At 33.2% G+C, this 27,584-nt stretch overlaps 2 protein-coding genes across 2 annotated transcripts; both read left to right on the plus strand.

Annotated features, from left to right (window-relative positions):
- Nucleotides 1-2,606: 2,606 nt before the first annotated feature.
- LOC134271008 (uncharacterized) lies at nucleotides 2,607-5,543 on the plus strand. Its single transcript, XM_062753277.1, has one exon. The coding sequence runs from the start codon at nucleotides 2,607-2,609 to the stop codon at nucleotides 5,541-5,543; it is 2,937 nt and encodes a 978-aa protein (XP_062609261.1).
- Nucleotides 5,544-23,275: 17,732 nt separating this feature from the next.
- Nucleotides 23,276-25,402, plus strand: LOC134271009 (ficolin-1-like). Its single transcript, XM_062753278.1, has 4 exons — nucleotides 23,276-23,357; nucleotides 23,910-24,010; nucleotides 24,216-24,312; nucleotides 25,140-25,402. The coding sequence occupies exons 1-4, from the start codon at nucleotides 23,276-23,278 to the stop codon at nucleotides 25,400-25,402; spliced, it is 543 nt and encodes a 180-aa protein (XP_062609262.1).
- Nucleotides 25,403-27,584: the final 2,182 nt, after the last annotated feature.

Here is a 27,584-nt window from a genome sequence, read left to right on the forward strand (position 1 = left end):
ATCTTTCAGATTTTGGGTCGATAATTACGCTATGAATATACTAATACGCATGTTTAAAAATCTAAATTGGAATTTTGCTTTTGCTTACATATATCAGAATTCTCATATGTACAGCGTACTCAAATGTTGATTTTTCGGCAATTTTTTAATACATCCTTCACCCTACCCCTTCCTATTTTTGCGTCGAAGACATTAGATCTAGTGTTTGACAAAACGTCGGTTACAGTGCAGATATATATTTCGTCATATTAATCCCTGAAGTACACACTAGTTTGTTAATTCAGGAATGCAGAATACATATTCACTACTTTTTTTTATGTAATCAAGAAAAATCTACTAAAGGATTTTATGTCCAAGTGTTTAGTCCATATATGTACGTGTTATGCATTCAATATCACATAATAACTTGACAGGAATTCAAATTATGTTGAACATGTTGAATTTTACTTTTTTTTCTATTCTCATTTTATTTATTTAAAAAGGACAACTGTGTATGTTCACATCTGTTGTGATAAAAATGGAATAATTATAGTTTATAACATGTCATTTGTCACAATTAACGTCCAAACATTGTTCCATATATTTTAACATACACCTTTTCGCTATGTAAATAACTTATTTAAATGCCCTAACTGTGTTCCATAATATTTTATCTGTTCAGTAGAATTTACTTGGCGGGTTTTAAATCCCGTGCTATTAAGTGGTCAGTTTGGGTGTAGCAATTGAGTAGAGCGGACGCACTTCACTTGCTCGAGTATTCACAACTTAGTAGTATTCTTCAGAAGCAATTTGACCAGCCTTTACATCTCTTCTGAGGTAAGTTTGTTTTATTAATTTAAAGGTTTTATTATCTTATACAGTTTCCTGAAATGGCCAAGGACCTTAGTTCTAAACTTTGTTGTAAATTACACGATTGAGTAATGTGTGCATTGCTATCATTTCAAGTACTAGTAGTATGCTTATAGTATACGAGTGTATTATAGTCTTATTATAGTATCAAGTAACTACAATGTATGGTGTGAAGTAGGTGTTTATTATACACAAATATTTCGTATAAATATTTTATGGAGTTTTGCAGTAAAATGCTTTAGTGTTTGCAGTAAAATGCAGTATGCAGTAAAATGCTTTAGTGTTTGAAGTTAATTGCTTCAGTGTTTACAGTAAAATGCAGTATGCAATAAAATGCAAAGTATATATTGTATGTTATGATATGCATTAGCCCGAATCAAGTTAGTATTTACAATTGTTATAATATGTGAATTTACAATGATTTTGTAGATCCCAAATTGGTCCAGGAAGCCATTCCACCCGAACAACATTCCGATCCAGAACTTTTAATTATGTATTAACCAAATAAATGTGATATATTTAAAGAACTTAGTCGTTATATTCCTTTTTGCATGACGACGTATCGGCCCGCCTGCGACATTTGGTGTCAGAAGTGGGATACGCCCAGGATGATCCACCCAAGGCGATCTGCCCAGGAGATCAACCTAGGGAGATCCAGGAATTTTGTTCCAGGGATCCATAGATTATCACCATTAATACAGATCCCAGGATTCCAGTGAGAGTGTGTTGTATCGATGATGTAGATTCAACAACTTGTCTTATTGCGGAACTTATCAACAGGAGACGTCCACGTGACAATCCATGGATACAGACCCGTTTATAGGATAAGGCAAACAGGATACAGACAGAAAAAAAAATTATAACTGACTAAACCAGGAATTCTTGAAGTGTTAAATCATAAGTAAAACTGAATAACTGAAACTCTATTTATCTGAAACAGATTGTATTTTCAGAAGTATTTATTCTGTTTAAAGTAAACTGCATTTTATTTATCATCTTTTTGAACAGATGATCATTCGTGCTTTTCCATGTTGCATAGTATCAATTGTTTCATTGTGATTGCTGTAATTGTAGGACAAGATCATTGGCTATTTTGGATCCAGAAGTCTTCCTTAAAAGCTGATTGCCAAGCTACTTCAGAGTGTGTTGTGGGGACTGGTCACGGTAATGTAGTAGTAAATCAGTTAAATTCATCAACAATTGTGTCACCCAAACTCAACTGTTCAGTATTGTGTATAGTAGTAGTAGTATGTCAAACATGTTTACAGAGTAGTGAGTTAGTAAATACACTTTGTTGTGTACATTTGACATTTTTGTTAAGAATGGAGACTTTAGAGGAGTTGATTTCTGCTGGAGAAAGACTAGGCTATAAAGACGATACTTTACGCAAATATGTGAGCGATCAACAAGCTTTGCAGCGTGAAGAAAGAGCGGCAGTTCGTCAAAAGGAGAAAGATGAACGTGAGTACCAACTACAATTGGAACGTATGTACAATGACCTTAAGCTGAAACAGATGGCTGATGAACACGATATGGAAATGGCAACGAAGGGTAACATATCAGTGAATGAGGTGAGTATTAACTCAGTCAAACCAAGTACCCCTAAAATTCCATCATTTGAAGAGAACAGAGATGAGATGGATAGTTATCTGCGAAGATTTGAAAGGTATGCAACAGCTATGAAATGGGAAAAATCTCTTTGGTCAACTCATTTGAGTGATTTACTTTAAGGTCGTGCTTTAGAGGTTTATGCTTTAATGTCAAAGTCAAAAGCAGATGATTATGATGAGCTCAAAGCAGCGTTACTCCGGAGATATGATATGACGGGAGAAGGTTTCAAAAGAAAGTTTCGTTCTTGTCGTCCCGAAAATGGTGAAACATTTTCTCAGTTTACTGTCAGATTAGGTTCTTACCTTACTCGTTGGATAGAAATGTCTAAGATCTCTATGACTTTTGAAGCTCTCTTTGAACTTACACTTCGCGATCAGTTCTTACATAAGTGCAATTATGATTTGCTGGTGTTTCTTAAACAGAACGTCCCAAAGACGGCAGATGAATTATGCATTCTAGCAGACCAATTTAGAGAGGCGAGAAACACAAGCGCTTCAAATCTATGTTCGAAGGTTATGAAGAAACCTACGGAAGTACAAGTAAGTAAGACGCAAGTAAAACCTAAAGATCTACAGCAACGACCCCAAAACCAGAAGTCTTCGTTCGTTCCAGTGACAGAGAGAAAATGTTACATTTGTGGTAAGCAGGGTCATATAGCTCCACAGTGCCACAAATCCAAAGGTAAGATTTCAGGTGCGCTAGTACATAAAGATGAGCGCAGAGACGTTGACAAAACAACAGAGAATTGTTCTGCATTTGTTTGCAGTGAGAACTCGGTTCTGTACTCGCAGGTATATGACAAATCAACCATTTTAACTTCAGCATGTCACAGCACTAGGAAACCAATGCCACTTTCGGCTGGATATGTACATGGTCAACCAGTCACACTTCTTCGAGATTCTGGTTGTCAAAATATTGTGGTAAGGAGAAGCTTGGTGAAAGATGAAAGTTTAACAGGTAAAAGTGAGACTTGTATTTTAGCAGATAATACCAAAAGAGTTGTGCCACTTGCAAAGGTATGTATAGATTCTCCATATGTGACAGGTGAATGTGAGGTTTGGTGTATGGAAAACCCTGTTTTTGATTTGATCATTGGAGAGGTACACGACGCAAGGAAACCCCATGATCCCGACCCAGAGTGGAGACCAAAGACTGTCTTAGCAGTGGAGACTCGACGGCAAGCAAGAGAAAAGAAGAAACCTTACCCAGCTCTTAGAGTTCCAGATATAGTCAAGGATGATATCAAACCTGAGGATATACAGCGTGAACAACAGGCAGATCCATCCATTGAAACATCACGTCGGAATGCAAAAGAAGGTCTCATATCGCGTAATGGGAAGGTAGGATGGTTAGAGAAAAGAGGACTTTTGTACAGGGAGTATCAAGCATCGGAAAAGGAAGGAGGTAAGGCTTTTTCACAGCTCATAGTACCTTCTAAATTTCGAACGATTGTTATGAAGCTAGCACACGAATCAGTTATGTCAGGTCATCTAGCAACAGGTAGGACTATATCCAGAATTTTGTCAGAATTCTTTTGGCCTGGTATGCAATCTGAAATTAAGCGGTTCTATCAATCATGTGATACGTGCCAGAGAACTGTTTCAAAAGGTAAGGTGAGCAAAGTCCCGCTGGACAGAATGCCTCTGATAGATGTACCATTTAAGAGAGTGGCAGTAGATATAATCGGTCCATTGCATCCGGCGACAGATAAAGGTAACCGATTTATATTAACCTTAGTAGATTACGCAACGAAATATCCAGAGGCTATAGCGCTCCCAGGTATAGATACTGAACGGGTTGCAGAGGCTTTATTAGAAATGTTTTCGCGTATTGGGGTACCAGAGGAGGTTCTTGCAGACATGGGTACACAATTTACATCTGGACTTACGATGGAGGTAAGTAGGCTAATTTCAGTGAAACAGCTGACGACAACACTGTACCACCCCATGTGTAACGGACTAGTGGAAAGGTTTAACGGTACGTTGAAACAGATGTTAAAGAGGATGTGTATCGATCGACCAAAGGATTGGGACAAGTACCTAGCAGCCGTCCTCTTTGCATATCGTGAAGTACCACAAGAAAGCTTAGGCTTCTCTCCATTTGAGCTAGTGTACAGTCGCACTGTTCGAGGACCTATGACGATTCTCAAAGACCTTTGGACGAGGGAAATACAGGATTCACAGGTAAAGTCCACTTATCAATATGTATTTGATCTCAGAGACCGGTTAGAGTCAACCTGTGAACTGGCCCATCAGAATCTGGAGAAAGCATTTAGGAGACACAGAGCTTACTTCAATAAGAAAGCAAGAAGTCGTAACATGAAGCCAGGTGAGAAAGTTTTAGTTTTACTACCTACTGACAGTAATAAGCTGTTAATGCAGTGGAAAGGGCCATTCCAAATTGTCAAGAAGATAGGTAATGTTGACTACCAATTAGACATGAATGGAAAACTCAAAACCTATCATGCTAATTTGTTGAAAAGTTATATTGAACGTTCAGTTCCATTGGTAAGTTCTGCAATGTCTGTTGTCAGTTCAGATAAAATTGATGAGTCGGAGTACGGAGATGAACAAGAAGGGTATGTAGATTCATGTAAGGTAGAAACATACAAGAATGTAGATTTGAACCCAGACCTGAGTAAGCAGGAGAGGGAGACTTTGATGGAACTTCTGCATAGTTTTAGTGACGTTTTGAGTGACAAACCAGGTCACACCCATGTATTGGAACATGACATACGGACAACTACAGACAAACCCATTAGAGTAAGTCCTAGGCAAATTCCATTTGCAATGATAGAAAGGGTTAAGGAGGAGGTAAGTAAAATGTTAGAGATGGGGGTCATAGAAGAATCAGAAAGTCTTTATTCGTCACCTATTGTTTTGGTTGTGAAGAAAGACAAAACTTATCGGTTTTGTGTAGATTTCAGGGGACTTAATCGAATTAATGTGTTTGACGCAGAGCCAATGCCAGATATGGATGCGATATTTGCAAAATTGTCAGGTCACAAGTTCTTTTCACGTCTAGATCTTTCTAAGAGTTATTGGCAGGTGCCACTTCACTTACTCAGTCTGCTCGTCCTTTAACTGCTTTTCAAACTCCTTTAGGGCTTTTTCAGTTTACTAAAATGCCATTCGGTTTAGTTACCGCACCAGCGACATTTTGTCGACTTATGCGGGAGGTTTTGCACAATGTTTCAAACGTTGATAATTTCATTGACGATTTTCTTATATTCACTGACACGTTTGATAAACATGTTCTTGTGCTTTCCGAAGTGTTTCAGCGTCTACGTGCAGCAAACCTTACTGCTAGACCAACCAAGTGTTCTGTGGGTTACAAAGAACTGGAGTGTTTAGGACACATCGTTGGAGGTGACAAAGTGCAACCTCATACCGACAAGATATCAGCAATACAACAGGCAAGTCGTCCAACTACCAAGAAACAATTGCGATCCTTCCTAGGGTTGGTAAATTTCTACCAAAAATTTATTTCCAACTTTGCACATATTGCTCTTCCCTTAACAGATCTTACAAGGAAATTCTCGTCAAATAAACTTCAATGGACTGAATCACAGGAAATTGCATTTCAACATTTAAAATCAGCCTTGACAAAGTCACCTATACTGAAATTACCAGATATTTCAAAAGTTTTTATTCTTCAGACGGATGCCTCTGACAAAGGGTTAGGTGCAGTTCTGCTACAGGAGGAAGACGATATCAAGTTACCCGTAGCTTATGCAAGCCGGAAGTTGAAACCCAGTGAGGAACACTATGCTACCATTGAGAAGGAATGTCTAGGTATTGTATGGGCGGTCCAGAAATTCCACCGATATCTCTATGGTAAGGAGTTCGTGTTGGAGACAAATCACCATCCATTGGTGTATCTTAACCGGACTAAACTTGTGAATTCCAGACTTATGAGGTGGGCACTACTTCTTCAGCACTATAGATTCCGTATTATCGCAATAAGGGGAAAGGAAAACGTTGGAGCTGATTATTTGAGTCGACGGGAGTGAATCAGTGACAGTCAGTAATGAGTTTACAATAAGAACAGTGTTTTTATTATTTTATCTTAATGCAAAAAGTAAAAAAAAATGTATATAGTATAAAGGGAAATTCTTTTTACTTCATACGTTAATTGTTGAGCTGTAAAAGTACTTTGTACTTATTTGAATAGGGGAGGTGTGTCACAATTAACGTCCAAACATTGTTCCATGTATTTTAACATACACCTTTTCGCTATGTAAATAACTTATTTAAATGCCATAACTGTGTTCCATAATATTTTATCTGTTCAGTAGAATTTACTTGGCGGGTTTTAAATCCCGTGCTATTAAGTGGTCAGTTTGGGTGTAGCAATTGAGTAGAGCGGACGCACTTCACTTGCTCGAGTATTCACAACTTAGTAGTATTCTTCATAAAGTATTTTGACCAGCCTTTACATCTCTTCTGAGGTAAGTTTGTTTTATGAATTTAAAGGTTTTATTATCTTATACAGTTTCCTGAAATGGCCAAGGACCTTAGTTCTAAATTTTGTTGTAAATTACATGATTGAGTAATGTGTGCATTGCTATCATTTCAAGTACTAGTAGTATGCTTACAGTATACGTGTGTATTATAGTCTTATTATAGTATGAAGTAACTACAATGTATGGTGTGAAGTAGGTGTTTATTATACACAAATATTTCGTATAAATATTTTATGGAGTTTTGCAGTAAAATGCTTTAGTATATGCAGTAAAATGCAGTATGCAGTAAAATGCTTTAGTTTTGCAGTAAAATGCAGTATGCAGTAAAATGCAAAGTATATATTGTATGTTATAATATGCATTAGCCCGAATCAAGTTAGTATTTACAATTGTTATAATATGTGAATTTACAATGATTTTGTAGATCCCAAATTGGTCCAGGAAGCCATTCCACCCGAACAACATTCCGATCCAGAACTTTTAATTATGTATTAGCCAAATAAATGTGATATATTTAAAGAACTTAGTCGTTATATTCTTTTTTGTGTGACGACCTATCGGCCCGCCTGCGACATCATTATTTTAAGCAATTCAGTGCATGGCCATGGGGATACATCAAAACATGTCATATGCATGTACAACCTTCAAAATATATTTTGTATGCATGCTTCTAAAGATAAAAAAAATAAAATTCCGTATTCGTCCACATTAACTTCAATATATCAAAGTGTTAAATTCTTCATCAATTTTGATTTACAGGTAAACTTCGGTATCCCGACACCGGATATGTCCACAACCTGATTATCTCGACGTATTTCACAGTCCCAAGAGCAAAACTTACCTGGTATATGTCTACTTGACCTAATTGTTTGTCAGCTGGTTGCTTGTCACGCATCGATGACTCCGTATATCTCGACATATCCCAGGTTGTAGACATATCCGATGTCGAGATACCGAAGTTTACCTGTATAATAATTCATGCATACATTGATATTCTTTACGTTTTGTTTTGAATAATGTCATATGCATGCACACCCCTCACAATATATATTGTATGCATGCTTCTAAAGTAAAAAAAAATCTGTATTTGTCCACTTCAATATATCAAACTGTTAAATCCTTCATCTACTTTAATTGATATTAATTCATGCCTTCATTGATATTCTTTACATTTTGTTTTGAATCGAGGAAATCCGAACCGACATTGTTGACAATGATAGAAAGTCAAACGATTTGCTGCATATTCATAAATCCAGATAATTGCAGTACTAATGAACAATTCCTTTCCAATTCCTATACTTACATCGTGTGTATTAGGTCTATATTATCCAATTCTCGGATTTATCAGGTCTTGCTGTAAATGTATCTGATTCTATTAATTGATGCTGATTCTATACATGTATGCGGAAAACAGTGAATAAAGGGAGGAAAACAAACCCACATTTTTAGAGTTGTTCCTCTTTGATAAGTAAGGCTCTGAAAACGACATCGTTGTTGTAAAAAGTTTTTGTTTGCTTATTGGTGTTGTTGTTTTTTAATTAAAGAAAAACAAAACAATATTTATATCGTGTATGTGCAAATTATAATATACACAATTAATCGGAACGTTATTACGTAGCCAATTGTACATAACGAGAATTTATGCAATGTAGGCTAAAATAAAATATTAAGGAAAAGAAAATGCTATACTTTGATTAAGAACACAATTTATTGTGTCTGAAATGAAATAAATATCAAGGGATGATATTTTGTGTCTTATTTTTCACGGGCGTAAATCAGTTTAATTAAAAAAAAAAAAACAATGGATTGATTGTGGTACTCATAATCACAATCAAGTCCCATGTTCCATTTTCTTTTATGTTTGATACACAGTGATCGTAGTATTTGTCATCATAACGCTTTATTACCAACGCTAAATTTGACGTTACGTCAAACGTTCAATTGAAATCGCAAGAGTTGTCTCCCCCAGTGTGGTGTACGTCATTCTACAATACTACAAGAATTTTGAGACATTTCAATATGTTTGGCTTTGAAACACACAAGTCAAAATTAGAAATATGTCTTATATGGTAGGAAATGGATGATCAGAAATTGAGCATATCAGACAGGTAGTTTGGACTTCAATCATAAAGCTTTTTTTCAATAATACTAACTTATTTATAGTCAATTCTTCATGTCCTGACAAACATTTTTTTTTTTAAATTAGTGTTATGAAGGCCTGTCATAGGCATCATCTAGGACACAGCGCCCTGTCTTTTTCTGTAATTTATGAATTCTCTGGATGTTAGATATTGATGCATTACCTCAAATTGTGAAACTGTATTCAATTGATTGCATTATATAAAACACAATCCAAAACTAAAAGGGAAAATCAAAATTCCCTTTTTTTCACCCAAGGTTTACAATCTGAAGTCATTTGGTCTTAAAATCCTTATATGTGTCTCCACAAGTTCACTTTTTGAAGATTTGTTTTAAGTATTCGAGGAACGTTCCTCTTTCTACACTTCAGATGCATTTGTTATGATCAGACTTTTGAGGAACGTTCCTCTCTCTGAACTTCAGATGCATTTGTTATGACCAGAGATTTGAGGAACGTTCCTGTCTCTGAACTTCTGGTGCATTTGTTATGACCATGCAGACTTTTGAGGAACGTTTCTCTCTCTGAACTTCAGATGCATTTGTTATGACCAGAGATTTGAGGAACGTTCCTCTCTCTGAACTTGTGGTGCATTTGTTATGACTAGAGATTTGAGGAACGTTCCTCTCTGAACTTCTGGTGCATTTGTTATGACCATGCAGACATTTGAGGAACGTTCCTCTCTCTGAACTTCTGGTGCATTTGTTATGACTAGAGATTTGAGGAACGTTCCTCTCTCTGAACTTCTGGTGCATTTGTTATGACCATGCAGACATTTTAGGAACGTTCCTCTCTCTGAACTTCTGGTGCATTTGTTATGACCATGCAGACATTTGAGGAACGTTCCTCTCTCTGAACTTCTGGTGCATTTGTTATGACCAGAGATTTGAGGAACTACCTCTCTCTGAACTTCTGGTGCATTTGTTATGACCAAACATTTGAGGAACATTCCCCTCTCTAAACTAAGATGCATTTATTATCACCAGACATTTGAGTAACATTTCTCTCTTACAGATGTGCACATACAGTGTGTATTTTTAAATACCTTATGAATGAACACATCGGGCATTTGAGGAACATTCCTCTCTCAAATTTACTTATTACCGTAGGCATCTCATGAATTTTCAAATATTAGGCATTAAAGGAAGAGTCGTCTTCCAATTTCAAATATTGATACTATATACACCATGTACACTGGAGGAACGTTCCTCTTCAAACTATTGACACTGGATTAACTAGTCTAAACACAACATATTTGAGGAACGTTCCTCATCCAATTTCAAACATTGACACTATATACACTGGAGGAACGTTCCTCTTTTAACTTGACACTGTATTTACAAGTTTTAACACACAATATCACAAACGTTCATTAGTCAATTTCAATTGATAATACATACTACATGTATATAAACAGTACATTTGAGGAACGTTCCTCTACCAATTCCTATCAAAAAACACTACAACCATGAATCTTAATACACTGAACGTTCCTCTCCCCATTTCAAAATTTGACACTGGACTGGAGGAACATTCTCTTCCAACTATTGACAATGGATTCATATCGAATACTGATCTTCTGATTTCAAATGTTATTATATAACTTTATACATGAATCAGAGTATAATTGGATTTGAAGAAAGCTGTACACCCAGGTACTCCCTAACGTAAAAGAGTAGATAACCCTGTTGAATTCATATATTCAAATTTCAAGGTTGAGACTATTCGACACAGAAAAATAATGTCTGCTTAAAATTTTGGGAACCCTTTGCTTTACGGACTTCAAACTTAGTATACCCCTACTGATTTTTGGTTACAAGGCGAAAGCACAAGGCTCAAACTGATCTAGAAGTAGAAAAAGTATTGTTTACTCAATATTTAAGTAACTTGAGATTCTAATGTTTGAAAAATAATTTAATGCACTAGGTCTGTAGTCCTCCTGAGAAATATATGACCACTTTTGATTTGGGGGTCATAACTCGATCACAAGATCAAGTACGTGTCATTCTTGACAATTAACATATTTTAGGAAATCAATTTTCAGTCAATTTTGTGAAAAGCCTCTTATTATTACAGACATTAAACTCGTTGGTACCACTCCTTTAGGAGTATCCATGATCACATTTATTTTGAGGTCATTAGGTCACTTCTCTGGATATAGGAATGTATATCTGCTGAATAAAGAGTAAATGTTTATTTTTATTTTAAATGAGAAAAAGGGCAACTGTTTCAATCGTGCAAGAGACATAAATCTACAGCAAGGAATTGATCAAAAAAGTTATACCATTCCCCTGGTCCCCTGCATTTACCATTATGATATAAAACTGTTGTATAAAGCAATGCTTTCTTACACTAAAATAAACAATTTTCTTTAACAATTGAAATTTTATTATATTTATTAAATGAAAAAATCTTTCAGGAAAAGTATTCTTACCCTTAGTTTTTTTAGTATAGTTCATCCAAGATTATTTATGTAAAGTCAGTGCATTGACCAGTAAATTCTCCATAAGTTGAACATCCATTGACATTTGAAAATCATGCATGTGTTTCTACTAACTTCATCACGCAGTTTTTTGACCAAAACTAATTTTATAACTTTTTCACAGTATAACACGCAGAAATACCAATGTCTAATTTCTCCAATTTCGAATTCCCCTTCAAACAACAGTTGCATTTAAATGATAGCTGTTCACATGTGCAACTGCGACCCTTCCATACATATTTGAATGGAAACATGTGGTGCCATTAACTGAAGAAATGTCAATCAAAACACTGCACACTGATAATCTTGGGTGTGTTATCAGTCTTCAACACATCCGTCTCTCAACCCTACCAAAACGTTCACGATTTCAATTCAGAAGATGCTCATCACATCGAAAGATTGTTGAATAAAACAGGATGTTGTAGTTCTTCACGGTTAAGGATTTATTAAGGTATATATGCAAATAATATCAATTTATGAAAATTCTTTGTATGCTTTGTTTGCATAAAAACTAAAATAAAATATTATATCAATAACTTAGTCAGAGTTGAGCAATTCTGCTGAAATATAAGCTGTCAGACACTTCCAAATACCAGTAAATTAAAATGAGAAATTTACTTTAATTTCAGAAAAAATGATATGCCCTGGATTTCAATGTAAAAGAAAACGAATACCCTCATGACACCACTTGCAGTAACATTTCAGAGAAATGATGAAAGTGTCCTAAACAAATCAAGTAAGTACCGTAGTCATAATTTTCATTATTAGTTGGGAAAATTAGAAATTCTATGAATTCCTATATAATATATGTTATCAAATGCTGTACATGGCAGAAAATAGATTAATTATGTTGAATACAAGTAAAACATGTTTAAAAAGCAGTGCCAGGGATCGACAGATGATTTTGCATTATTATGAGCGAAATTCGTTATGAAGATAAAAATACATAATTAAGACACAGGGAATAAAAGCACTTCGCTGTAACTCAATTCAACATTAGTGTGTTGGCAAAAATCATGTTTTACTGTGATTTGTTAATTATTTTAATTATTCATCATTTACTTATCTCAATTAATTTATTATTTTTTTTCTTTTTTGGGGGTGGGGGTCAGGGGGTGGGAGTGGGGATGGGTGGGGTCCGTGTCCATACTAATTTTTTTGGCTTCCTAACACAGGAAACTTTGATTGAGAATTTGCTCCTTACGAAATTAACCCCCCCCCCTCCACTGAACTTATCCTATACACTTTCTAAAATATGCAAAATATACATATTTATGTAGTGTTTTTAATTTGTATTAACGGGTATTTTTTTAATTTGTAAACTGGCATGATTTAACATGTCCATGTATTAACTATACATTATTGATAAGAGACGTACACTCTATTTTGAATTAAAGTTTTGGACAGACCTGGTATATTTTATATGCCAAGTCAGTGTCTTATTTGCTTTTTTTTAATAAAACATTAATTGATTTGATAAAGAGAACTATTGCTATGTTTCACCTAGTTCAATCCAAATCACTAGATGCTCAGCACTGTTAATTCTGATGGTTTTAGAGCAGAGCAGAACACATTCAATGAGGCTCAAAGGAATAATCTTATGTGTCAAAGAATTAATGTGTTTAGATGAAACAGAGCCATATAGTTTGTTTATGTATGGCCAATGCTGAAATCTTAAACTCTGAGACAATTATCGCTTCCTCGGCTTCACTAAGTGATCACTGGTCAAATGTTTATTCTTTTTCAAGATATCATTAGCTCTTTTACTTGCAATTGTGTGTATGATCAGGAGTACTTTATATATTAAAATCATGTGTTTTTCTTTGCTAGCATTATAGTGACCTTGTCTGATATCATACCCTGCTATAAAAACATGTTAAAATTTTACTACAAATTGGTTATCTTGAAATATTATGGAAAAAAAGACACAAATTCAATAAATTATTATACTCAATATTGTATCCTTTTACACTATATGCTGCAGTTAGAATAATAAGGATAAAATTAAAAAAAACTAATTATTAAAGATTTAAACACTTTTTTGAAACAATTTACCGGGAATTTTTTTTTTTAATAAAAATTCTAGGCATATTTTGTTGTGTTGTCATTGCAAGGATTATGATCAAAGCTTAAGTACATGTGTACAATTTAAAGAAGCATATATAACAAAACCTTTATCTTAAAGGTTTTTTTTGTCATTCTATATATTAATCTTTTCCATGTTTTCTAAAAAAAAAATAAATAAATAATTAAATACAAAGTCACATTTTATGTATTGCATTGATTGTTTTAACAGATTTTTAATATTAATCAAAGTGGAATTCAATCCAAAATAGAGTGAATCTGAAGTTTCTTTTAGTTGTCAATCATCACTATCCCATTGAAAAATATATTTTATTCTAAAAAAAAATCCAAAGGTGGCATCTTGTTTATATTCCTACATACACCTTTTGTTAAGGATTAGTTTAATACTTTAACAATAACTTAAGTATATGTATTATTTAATTATAAATAAGTATTTATAATTCACATCTTAAAAAATTGTATATTAGTTAAACATTTTATATGTATGGTCTATCGGCAGATCATGTCTTGTGTACTCAGTGTCCGGTCCCTGATAAAAGAAAAATAGTATTACTACTGTAAAAATACAAGTAACAGTTTCACTAGTTGATACTTCCATCATTTAATGCATATAACCGTAATTTTGTAATTATTTATTTATAAGGTTAAAGCGGAGAAAAAATGCACTATTCAGTTTCATTAGAAAGGTTCATTTTTATAACACAAGCCTGATATGTACACCAATGAAATTCTTATTCTTAGAAACTCAGTGTTCCAGTGTTGGTGAATGTAATTTCAAAGAGTTGAAGAAAATCTTCTTAAATTATTTATACATAATGAAAGCAGATAAGACCGGGGTTATATAAATTGACCTCAAGTTTTACAGATAACACAAACTTTTGACCTGGCTGCAGCTGGCTAAATTATTAAATCCCAAATGACCCACACTGCAATCCAAGATATAAGAAATCTGTGAAATTCAGAGTGCACATTTCTGAAATTAACAATTAAATAAAAGAAAGTTTCATTATCAAAGTATCTAACTTTGAAAAGGGGGAAGGAAGATGAGCAATAGCCAATCAATAAAACAAAACATTGTATAACTGTATTACTCAGTATAACATTTCTTTTAATACATGTGCTAATAATTGAATAAAATATTCTAAATCAATAAAACATTTTTTAAGGGCTTTTTTTTTTGGAAATATGGATTCTTATTTCTGCTTCCTTAAGATCTGACAATTAAGTGCAGGAGATGTTGTTTTCACATTATTATTATTTTTTTTACAAAATAATTCTGTGGAATGTTTCTTTGGCCTGAGATTTGTTATTCCCGAGCCAGAATAATTAGTAAAGTTTTACAGCGTATATAAATTTCATTACATTTTTTGTTTTTTAAATATATTGAAACTAACCAAATTTTAAGGAGTAAAATTTAAAACTCTAACAAGATCTTAATTCCCTCACTGTTTTAGTTCTTTTCTACAATGTAATTTGCTTCAATTTTCTGACTGCAGAGACATGTTTATCTATAACACGATCAAGTGATCATAGCATCAGCACTGATCTTTACTGTCCATGAAGTCACAGGGGACAGATAGTTGCCAGAGCTGATCGCCTATAGCTAGTGTTCCATGAGCATATATGATTGGCAGTGATTAATAACAATTACACAGTGAGCTGGGGCCAGGAAGACATCAAGGTCTCAAAGTCTTTATCTTTAAAGTAAAGAATGATGCAGGACTTAGGGTAACTAGACAAATCCCTATTATAGAATCAATTCGTCAGTTTTAAGAAATACACAATAGTACTACAATATAATACAAATTGAGATTCAGAATGAAAATAGGTTCGTGTAAATTAAAGAATACATTAATAAAACCCATGAAATATTATTTGACAGCTGCATGCACTATGGAAAAAGAGAAATAAATTAAACTTTTTTAAAATTTGAAGACTTATATTATCATACATGTATATAAAATGTTCATTGGAGGAGTATGGGGCTTAAGACCTATATATTATTATAATTTACATGTCCAATTGTCACTTACTTTTTAAATTAGTGTTACATGCAAGATATAAAGGAGAATGATTTTTCTCAGACATAATTTGCAAATCAGAGTTATTACTGTAAACGTGTTACATTTGGTAATTTAAGTACAACGCTAAATGTCTTAAACATAAAACATTAAAATGCGCTAAATCATACCTACTCTAACTTATTAAAATATCAACTTCCGCCAAATATAGTACACTCTAAATATAAAACATTTACAGTATTTCATTAAAATAGTATGAGAAAGATACAAAGTGTCAATTTTGCAATATTCTTAATACGGTATGGAAATACTTTCATAAATCATGGGCAATTTAAAGTTCAAAATTTTAATTTAAGTTTTGCATTTTTTTTAATATCGATTTTTCCAGTCTATTTAATTTTTAGATGAGACATCCAAACTTGTTATTATGTACACATTGTTTCGATTATTCTAAATCACGTCTTTGATAATACGACATGCCGCTGTACTTAATGTGAGATTTTTCCTACAGAAGATGACACCCAAGAAACTTGTTGAGGCTGTTTTACTGTGACTGATGAAAAAAATGCTATGAACCTTTGGAGACCAATGAAATTGGAATCGTCTCTATTATGAGGGAAGGATGTAACCGAGAAAGAAACATGGTTGACCTTCATCACAACTTTGGTTTAATTTCGTGCTAGAAAGGAAAAATACTGTGGGTATTAACCTGTTAACCAAGACATTGTAATATGTGATCACACTGCCATTCAGTGAAAAAGCCCTTTGAGTTGATATATGAACACTGCACCTTGCACATGCTTGTTCCGAAGTGAAAAAAATGTTTTTTCCTGTACCTAATTTATATTATGCTTTAAGAAAGCCTTAATTCAAAAAGTACTTTTTAAAATGACAAACTGATTTTTCATATATATTTTGTAGAGTGTGTACAGATAAAAAATGTTTCTATGAATATGTACTGCAAGAGAGAAATGTTTCCCAAATTCTTCATGTACGATAAAAACTAATATAATATCACAAAACACATGATACTAGTAGAGAGGAACGTTCTTTTAAAGTTATTTTTAAGTGGGCTTTGCAATGTATCAACAGATATTCATTACAAGACAGAGGAACGTTCCTCAAATGCACGGGTTGCAAGCTTCATGAGGTATAAGTTATCAACAGAAATACAACCATTTGTGAGAGGAACGTTCCTCAAATGCCTGATTTAATATGAATAAGGTATCAACATATACAAATCTGAGAGAGGAACGTTCCTCATACATGTAAGTATCCTGTGTGAACAATGTTAAATTTTAGTGAGGAACGTTCCTGAAATGCCTAATGTTTGACAATTCATGAGACAACCGTTTGTGAGAGGAACGTTCCTCAAATGCCTGATATTTGACAATCCTTGAGATGCCTACAGTAATAATTAAATTCGAGCGAGGAACGCTCCTCAAATGCCTGATGTTTGACCATTCATGAGATGTCTTTAGAAAAAGTGAATTTGAGAGAGGAACGTTCCTCAAATGTCTCATGTGTTAAGATTCTTAAAGTATTTAAAAATACACGCTGTATGTGCACATGTAAGAGAGGAACGTTACTCAAATGTCTGGTCATAACAAATGCATCTGAAGTTCAGAGAGAGGAACGTTCCTCAAATGTCTGGTCATAGCAAATGCATCTGAAGTTCAGGGAGAGAGAGAGAGGAACGTTCCTCAAATCTCTGGTCATAACAAATGCATATTAAGTGTAGAAAGAGGAACGTTCCTCAAATACTTTAAAAAAATCTTCAAAAAGGGAACTTGTGGAGACACATATAAGGATTTTAAGACCAAAATGACTTCAGATTGTAAACCTTGGGTGAAAAAAAGGGAATTTTGATTTTCCCTTTTAGTTTTGGATTGTGGTATAAGCATTTTAGAATAACTTTTTTTTCGTATTTAATGTAAGATATTTCTTAATCCTGCGTACATATATCTATCCAGATACAGATTTACAAACAACATCGATATGTGTAGTAACATTGAGTAAATTATCAATATGAATTCCAAGTAATTTTTCATGCGTGACACTCTCAAGAATTGATTTATATATTGTATTGTAAATTCAGATTTTGGTTTGTCAGTTTTGATAATCTCTGATGTGTACCTAACAACATGCATTTTGTTTAACTAGTGTTCAAAATCATATGAGTCCGAGAACAGGATGTTTCTATATATTACTTATGTCCGAGGATAACATAATTTGAACGGAGGAAACATTGCTGTCGGAAAAGAGAAGAGTAGCGTCATCAGCAAATTAATCAATATATGAGTTTTCAATGAATAATGGAGATCATTGATTTAAAAAAAAAAGAAGTGCATCTGAAATTGATCCCTGTGACACTCTTGCTGTGACTAACTGTTTTTTTTTCAAATTTTATACTTCCAAGTTGAACACTCTGAAATCCACAGTTTAAAATTGAGACAACCAATTTTTATGCTTAAGATTTTAATCAAAATATTATGATTCACAAAATCAAAAGCCTTACTGAAATCAAGAAAGGTTACACCGACAAGTTCACCAGTATCCGTTGCTTGAAAGCATTTATCAATTAATTTAATAAGAACAGCTTGGCATGATTGTGATTCTTTGAAACCTGATTGTGATTTCCAAAGTAAATAAAAGTCTCATAAGAATTTAGGGATGTGATTACCAACATGTTTTTCAATTAGTTTCGACAAATACGGGAAGAAAGATATTGTCCTAGAATTACCAGGATCAAGTTTTTCTCCTTTTCTGTATTTAGGCGTTACCTTTAAAAATGTTTAATTGATTTGGAAATATTCCTGTAGAAATGTTGACATTGATAAAATAAGAGATAGATTTGTGTATGACTGGTGCAGCATGTTTTAGCAGGCGTGGTATCGATATCAGCCGATTTTAAAAATGAGGTTCGTTTAATTATTGCATCTTTCCAGCTTAAAACCATCTTAAAATCAAAAGGTGTTTCTAGTTGGATGAAAAATATTGAGATAACAAACAATACAAAAATTCGTAAAAGACCACATAAAATTACAAATTTTGGAGCAAAGCAAACACAGACCTCTAAAATCTTAGACGTTGGAACATATAGGAGTGAGCACCCTCTGCCGAACGCTCACACTTGATGTCATAATCGGACTATAACGAGAAAATCCAAAATTCTATCGACAATACAGTTTGTAAATAATAGTTTTAAATTGGTACAAAAACTGTCAGTCAGCATTTGACTTATTGATATGCTGACAACGTCATTTATCGTAAATAAATAAAAATTAAATAATATACAATCAGTCATTCAATCATACACTTATGCAAAAGTTGTTCAAAAAATTTAAAGGCAGATGCGATAACATTAATACTATGAAGTTAGTTTATACTTAAAATATTTTTAAGGAACATAAAACAACAAAAGTTAGAAAAATGTTGAAAATTTAGCTTGATACCTTCATTTTTTCCCCGAAAATTATCATAAATTAAGAATTTTTTTTTTCACCCGGCGAATTATCATAAATTAAAAAGACATTTTTTTTTACCCGGCGCAGTCAGCATTTTGTTGCATGACGTTATTGTTTCTCAATTTTCTCATTCTCTACCTAATACACTTATCTTTATGAGATTCCTTGGAGGCAAGGAAAGATTTAACCTCGTCTTGTTTATATAAATTTAAAGATGTCATGAATACCTGATTTAAATGAATGTTATTTCAAATAGATTTATACATCGTGAAAGGTTCTAACTTAATTAAAACAGCATATTTGATTGTCGGCGTTCCACGTCAATCATATATGATCAACATAACTTTTCTACATGACACACTTTGGACACCACTAGAAATCGGCATTAACTTCGCGGGTATGTTAAGGAAGCATACAAGTCTTTTTCCGGGAAATTCAGACTTTTTAAAGAAAATTAAGTTTGATAATTTACCAAAACCGCTGATAAACGTAAACTATTATTATCTATTGCATAAAGATAAAAAGAGTGTCTAACGCTACCACGTGCACCAACACCACGGCATCACGTGACTTCTATTAATAGCGAATTTTTCCTTCATAAAAAAGCTAACAGAACAACAATACCCCGGAGTTTAATAACTTCTTTGAGTAAATGATGTAGTTCAAAAACATATATTTTGCCTAAAAAGTGCTGCTAGAATCCCACTGTCCAGTCAGTAAAATAAATATTCCACACATTGCCAAAAACCTTACCCGATGTTTTGATTTTTTTACATATGAACCTAGATTTTTCGTAAAACCATGTTTAACTCGGGATTCTAGCAGCACTTCCCAAGTATTTTAGGAGGCAAACTTTCCATGTGTACAAATCTTATGTTTTGAAATATACAGCTTATTGTTGTTCTGGTGCATTATTTTGTCACAAATGACAGAGGAAAGGCCGAATGGGATACGTATATAGCTGACTGTCTTCGAAAGAGACTATAATCAATGAAAATAAATAAGCATACCTGATTTATTAACTGAACTCCATCTGAATTTTACAAGATATTCACGATATTTGCTTCTTAAACTCCATTTTACGTATCTTTGTACATGCTGTCTTTGCCAAATTCTCTTTCTATGACATAATCAATTCCAAAGTTACTTGATGTACACATATGACGTCATCGGTGGTAGATTTTAATCAAAATGCCAAAATACAGCATAACTACGTAGGAACATTTCATTGTTGTTAATATTTACACGTTTCCATTTGTTTTCTTGAGTTAAATTACATCTCTAAATACCAATATTACGAAAACTTGTGTTCTAGAATTGACGTCATCTTGCCTACTATGACGTCATAATGTAGCACTAATTTAGTCAAGGTAGAATATTTTGTATGCTTCCTTATTCCCCCTGCGTTTCACTTTTCGCGTCTCTCTAATATTTTTGGGTATTTAAAAACAAGTAATTTGAATGCATTTTATTATTCAATGTGCTACTTAAATAGTTCTTACGTCTATGCCAGTTTTTTTCCAGGGGGGTGAAACTTTATAGCATGCTAGAAAAAAGAAACCCATCCTCTTCTCTGACGTCAATACCTCTCACAAATTGTTTGGAGATTTTTTTTAATAAAATTACTATGCAACTTCATAGACTTACAAAATGGTGCTAAAATTGCAGTGTTTGAGGTATAATTTTGTATTATCACATGAGGGAATTATCGTTCTTTTTTTTAAATTACAGGTTTTCATATAAAAAATAATTGTTACATTTAGGTTAGAAAAAAACACAATCTTCGTGTTTGGCCCGCCAGGACAAAGCATTGCCAAAAACACCAACAATGTATTTAAAAAAAAATAAGTCATGATGCATTGTTTAATATATAAATAGAAAAGTTTATGCTAATTAAACGCTGGATAATTCATTGATATACATGTATCTTAGGCGATCTTAATTTTATGGCAGTAGTCCACGAACTTTCCGAACAACGCTTGAATCCGAAGCATCTTATATATAAAAATCAAAGAAAAATAAGCTTGTGCTCTATTTTTTGAGAAGTGAAAACTAAAATTTTGCGAATTTCCCCAAAAAAATAAAAAATTAAGAAAGAGTTTGGAAATACTTACACTTCCGCGACCTCTTGCCTCTGTTTAAGCTTTTAATCAAAATCAAAGAAAACGAAGCTAAAATACTGTAAATCATTTTTATTCGCGTGCGAGAAATTTTTGTGAGGTTCGCGAGAGCCTCGTCATCGCGAATATTTCTCACCGCGAACGCGTTCTTAAAGTCTCTTCACTAAAGTTTTTCCACTAAAACTGTTCCAAAAAGGCTTGATCGCGAAAATAAATCCCCGCGAACTAGTTTACTCTCGGTAAATCGCGAAATTAAGTCGTCGCGAATAAAAGTTGGTTGACAGTATATTACATATATATTGACTACCACTATTGTTTTACCTCTGATTTCCTATCCATTATTCAACTGCACATAGAATTTGAAGAGGCTCATTACAACCACAATTTCTTATAGATTTCATTACAACACCACTTATTATGTTGATGTCCAATGCTCAAATTGGGGCAATGATATCAAACATAGGTTTTGTGATTCTTTTTTAAGTAACCCTTTTCTTAAATTTATTGAACGAACAAAAATCGCGGTTTTTTAAGTTTTATACTGTAACTGCTTTTAAAATTGCATATGTATATTTTTTCTTCGCGTATTTGCTAACCTTGTGATACTCGTATTATAAAAACTATTTCATAACGTTTAATTTTTATTTTCATAATTTTTTTAAAGAACATTACACACGACATTGTTTAGTGAAGGCTTAAAGATCCATTCCTAAGAGACCTGTTTTTCGCAGTTTCAAAAACTAGGCTAACTGGTAAAAATATGTGGTAAATCAATTGAATCAATAGTTAGCTTTAAGTGAGAATTTCTTAAGTTTTGTGTTTGATACAATGACCCAGTCACATAAGATATAGTCCATGATTAAGACCAAAGTAAACTCACATTTTATATACAATTCGTCATTATGATTGTATAACACTGAATTGTCCATTTTTTTTTTGTTTTGGATTTGCTCGATCATAACATGGGACACACGGTAGGAATGACCGTTGGATGAGAATGTTTAATCCTACATATCTTTGTTATATACTAGGTCATGGATTGACGTCATGCTTTCATGCACCCAATATGTGGGGGTGGGGGAGGGGCTTATCAAAAAGGTAAATCTCAACTTTCACTGTCTATATAATGGCTAAGCACCCCTCCGCGGGCTCGAGGCATTACGTGTTACGATTCTATATTTTAAACATCTACCGTTAGTACTTTTCATTTAAAAAAAAAAGTTTTTAACGGGCTTAAAAGAAGTCTTATAGAATTCTATTATAATTGTATTTTACAAATGTATGTCTCTCTAAGACTCAAAAGTAAATAAACCAATGATGATGTACATGTATTGTGTTACATTAACATTTATTGGCTAATGTATCAAAGTTGAAAAATCAATATATATTCAATATATTCTTAATTATGTTTTAGAATCAGATTATTTTACTTTGAATTTTATTTCAATATTGCTGATTTCTAATTTCATTCAGTTTGAGTGGATGAAGGAGAAGATATATCAAAATTCCATATTTTAAAGATAGCTAATAAAAAAAAACACTGTACAACATCATAACATAACAGGCATTAACTAAATTAAAAACAGCACAGCTTTCATTGTTATATCTAAATTGCAATTTCAAAATAAGCGTTTATGACAATTCATGAAAATTCATATGAACTTCGATAAAATCGATACTTAAAACAGTGAAATATAGAATACGTAACAGTTAGCCAATCACATTTCAGACTGTGATTATGGTACGATATATATATATTCTGCTGTTGAAAGACCATTTAGTAGAATTTTACAGATTCACGAGAACGCGGCAGTTTTTTGCGCAACAAAAAATGAGCAATCAGTGTGTTATCACTTTAATTGTAGGCTTCTTAGCTTTATCTAAAGCTACCATTTTTTCTCAGAAATATGCTGCGAAACTCGAACTTAATGATAAGAAGTCAAACTATGAACTTTTAGGGGAGCATAATGCTCATTCGTTAACTTAGTGCGCCGCGGTGTGTCAAAGGGAGTGCGTTTTCTTTGGATTCAACAGTCAAATGAAGAAATGTCGAACCAACAAGAAAAGTCTTACATCCGGGCTGTCTGATGAGGCCGGTTGGAGATACTACTTGGATGACGGTATGTATATTTGTTATTTTTTGTGTTTGCTTCTTTGTGCTTTTAGGTCCTTCTTGCGAGGACAAAATTCTTTTTCTCTTACATTTTTTTCGCCTTACAATCTGTTGAAGTTTGATACGATAGAAAGTGTTGGAAAACATGGTCATTGTATCGACCTAAGAATCTACGAAATGTTCAATTTCACATACATTGTATCATGCATAAAATGATATCATGATTTTACTACATTTTTCAACATTTGTTTCAGTGTCTAATTGTTAATCATTTTATCTAAAAATGTATTCATCTTTTACATATCTTTCAATCAACAGAGTACTGAAAATACTTATATTTAATTTTAAAATACTTTTAATCACGTCCTTAAGCAAAGATATGTATCAAATAGAAAACAAGAATGATTGTAGATAATGAGGAACAGTTTAACATAATACGCATTATACATTTAGTTAACATTTTAGCTTCAACAATTAACAATTATATACCATACAGGCATTATATATCTTCCTACTTCTTGTACATATACATTGTATGAATCTGGTAATGTTTTTTTAGACTTTCCTAGCATGCCCCAAGATTGCAAGGATCTTCTAGAAAACGGACAAACCATCACAGGGGTGTATGATATATACCCCTACGATACACTAACAATACCGGTCAGTGTGTATTGCGATATGACTACAATGGGTGGGTGATGGACGGTAGGTCGTTTATTTTAGAATTAAAAGTACTTAATATAACTCACATTATTTTGGTTATTTTAAGGGTTGTTGGATTGTATTCTAGTTTATATCAAAACATATGGATCCTATGAATGTTCGAAGAAATAACTTGAATTGTATTACATGTTAATTTTTACAGGCAATTCAGAAACGCATAGACGGATCCGTGATCTTTGACAGGAACTGGATGGATTATAAAAATGGTTTCGGTTCACCGGAACAAAACGTCTGGGTCGGTAAGTGTAAATCCCTTTCAAATAGGAACTTTTTATTCCTTCAAAGTTTGGAGATAAAAAAGATTCTTAAGGCAAGTAAAAAACTATAATGCGTAATAAAGATCTAAATTTAAAACTAAGTAATGTGTGTTCTATGATATTCACATATCGTGCTTAATTGATATCTCAAATGATAAAAAAAAATAGAAAAGAAGAATATCATTTAGCGGCATATTCTAATGAGACAAAATTTAGCATTAATGTCTACAGCTATGGAAAATAATTTGATTTTTCATTACCGTAGATTCATAGAGATTTAAAAGAATTAATTTTATTCGATGAACTTTTCAGATGATTTCAAATATATCTTATTACAGGAAATGGACAAATTTTAAAATTTCATTTTGTGATGTTTTCTAAAATTTCCAGTGACCTTTACACCCCCCTCCTAAATAATACCATGCTTAAAATGTGTAACACGTCTGTTGTTTATTGTTACACTAGAAAGGATGCTATGTGAATTGCGCAGTGTTTTGTTCTCTTGTATTATTTTTATTTCTTTTTTCCAGGAAACAACACGTTAAACTGCGTATATCAGACGTACTACAGTATTAGAATCAATGTGATGTAAATTAATAATTATTATCTCTGTTTTATATCGTTTTTCTAAATCTGCAGGTGCCAGTATTTAGACATCGGGGATTCTAAAACTGAACAAAATAAATATTATCGCTCTTTTCAGCACGTAAAGTCGTCTTTCTTACATGTATCTCAGTATTATTATTGAGAATTAAATTGAAGATATATAAATCCATTTTGTCTTTGATTGCTTTTGTTTGATTTTACAGGAGACGCTATGTTAGATACAGGTTCTTCTATTTACGATCTGTCTGGGATGTACTTCAGTACCCCAGACAGAGACAATGACGGGTGGGGTGATAATAACTGTGCTGCTTACAGGACCACTAGTGGAGGCTGGTGGTTCCGCTCCTGTCACTCCGCCTTCCTTAACGGTCCCTGGTCCCCGGGGTCCTGGTCCTTACCATGGTATCCCACAGTACAGAGTGGGGCATCAGTGAAGGGGACCACCTTGATGATCAGACGTAACTAGGTAAATATCATTTAATCTTAATTACCAGGGTTTTTTGTTTTTGTATTATTGTGAAAATTTCAGTTATAAAAGTTTTGTTTTTTTTCTAAATACAAAAGTATGCTATTATACATGTATCTGTGAAGATTTAATTTGTTTAATTTTTTTTAACAGATGAAAAATCATCCATGGATTATGGAAACCCTCAAGTGACGATTATAAATTAATTTTTATCGCTGAATTCTTTTTTTAAATATTTAACATCAAGTAACAAACAGTAAAACAAGGGGGGTTGAACTGCTCTGTAAAGCGATACTGAATGTATATAAGAAATAAGGTATCATTTTTTGTGTTTTATTGGGATGTAAAACGGGTTGGTCACGTGATCAAATCTCATAAAGCCCGAAGGGCTTTATGAAAGATTTGATCATGTGTCAACCCGTTTTACAGCCCAATAAAACACAAAAAAATGATACCTTATTACTAATATTTACATTTGAGACTATTCATTACAAATAGTAAGGTACTTAACTAAAGTTTGAAACCGATAACGTTATTTTTTCAAAACTCAACGGTATGTGTTTATAACGTCGATCGCTTATGACGTCACTATCAAACTACGTAGATCAATTATGACATAACAATTAATTTATGGTCACATGACCAACTTGTTTTATTGAGATGTAAAAACGCCTTACTGAAATAGTGTTACATAAGGGAAAACATTTGCAAATGTAAATATTCAGTAAAAGATGTACTTGATTTGTGTTGTAATAAATTTGAAAATAGAAATATTTCGTTCTTTTTTTCAAACACTGATAAATGGAGATAACTGGACGGAGAATTAGGATGAAGATTACTTTATTGTTAAACCTATTACAGTGGAACCTGTTTAATCCGACACATGCAATACTCTTTACTGTGATTTCAGCCATTCTCAGTTATACTTATCTCAATGATCTTTACACGCTGCAATACTACACCTTGTTTATTCCAACACATACATTTTTAATGTGTTCCCGATGCATGTCGGATAAGACAAAAATCATTGTAATAAAGATGTTAAAATGTTTTTAAAAAACCCATATTTGATGGTCATGTTTTCTATAACAATACATCTAAGATTATACTTCTCTAAAAACATATCCCCATCTTTTTCTATCCATGCAGTATTTTAATGGATGAGCATTTAATTATTCTTTAATCTACATGAAACCGCTTAAATTGAAATTATTGTTATTTTTAATATCATGGAGAAAATACACGAAAAAGTTGAAGTGAGGCATACTGAATATTTCTTTCCACAAATCTAATTATACCATATATATATTTATTTTAATGCAATAAGCATTTTGATACTCAGTTTACCCATCAACTGGCTAATTTCTTTCCAACATCCTTTCAATGACCCCCGGGGAAAGGGCGGGGACACAATGGGGTATCAAAGTTTTACATAGAAATATATAGGAAAAATCTTTGAAATCTTCTCAAGAACCACTGGGGCAGAAAAAGTGAAGCTTAAGTGGAAGCATTCTGGGGTAGTGTAAATTCTAAATTGTAGGAATCATGACCCCCGGTGGAAGGGCAGGGCCATTATAGGGGAATCAAAGTTTTACTTAGAAATATATAGGAAAAATCTTTGAAAATCTGCTCAGGAACCACTGGGCCAAAAAAGCTGAAACATATGTGCCCATGGAAGGATCATGGGATAGTGTAGATTTCAAAATGTCTAAATTATGATCAGTGGGGTAGGGTGGGGATGCATTATGTATAACAAGGGTGAAATCTGGTAAAGAACAGAATGGTCAAAAGTTTTCAGGTGAGCGATGTGGCCAATAGGCCTCTTGTTTAACAAGCTTATACTTCAAATTTTGATTTGACATTTTTTTCTGTCTTGAAGAATAAAACTTGTTTGTTTTACATACGTGTGCTATTTATTGTGATGTAAAAAGCCGGATTTATTTTGTAACAAAATGTTTTCAAAAAATTTCAGGAGAAGGGTAACCGAAATATTTCGATCAAATCCCCTACAAATCAGAAGCCGAAATAAAGACAATTCTTTCTTTATACTAATTTGAGGAAAAGTTGGGTTTAAAGGATATCTTTTTTACGACGCAGAACGTACGTTGACAAAAGATATTTAAATAAGTGTTTACTGAAGGGGACATTCATCTGTTTTTTGATATGCATGTGTTGCATAATC

Source organism: Saccostrea cucullata, unplaced genomic scaffold (assembly GCF_032062105.1).
Source record: "Saccostrea cucullata isolate Sc308-1 unplaced genomic scaffold, CSIRO_AGI_Scuc_v1 ctg8750, whole genome shotgun sequence".
NCBI classification, from domain to species: domain Eukaryota; kingdom Metazoa; phylum Mollusca; class Bivalvia; order Ostreida; family Ostreidae; genus Saccostrea; species Saccostrea cuccullata.

Bases quoted from the DNA above. Each gene is read 5' to 3' on its own strand.
- LOC134271008 (XM_062753277.1), top strand. From the start codon at position 2,607: ATGTCAAAGTCAAAAGCAGATGATTATGATGAGCTCAAAGCAGCGTTA.
- LOC134271009 (XM_062753278.1), top strand. From the start codon at position 23,276: ATGAAGAAATGTCGAACCAACAAGAAAAGTCTTACATCCGGGCTGTCT. The intron at 24,011-24,215 runs GTCAGTGTGTAT...TAATTTTTACAG, and splicing joins ACGATACACTAACAATACCG to GCAATTCAGAAACGCATAGA. The intron at 24,313-25,139 runs GTAAGTGTAAAT...TTGATTTTACAG, and splicing joins GGAACAAAACGTCTGGGTCG to GAGACGCTATGTTAGATACA.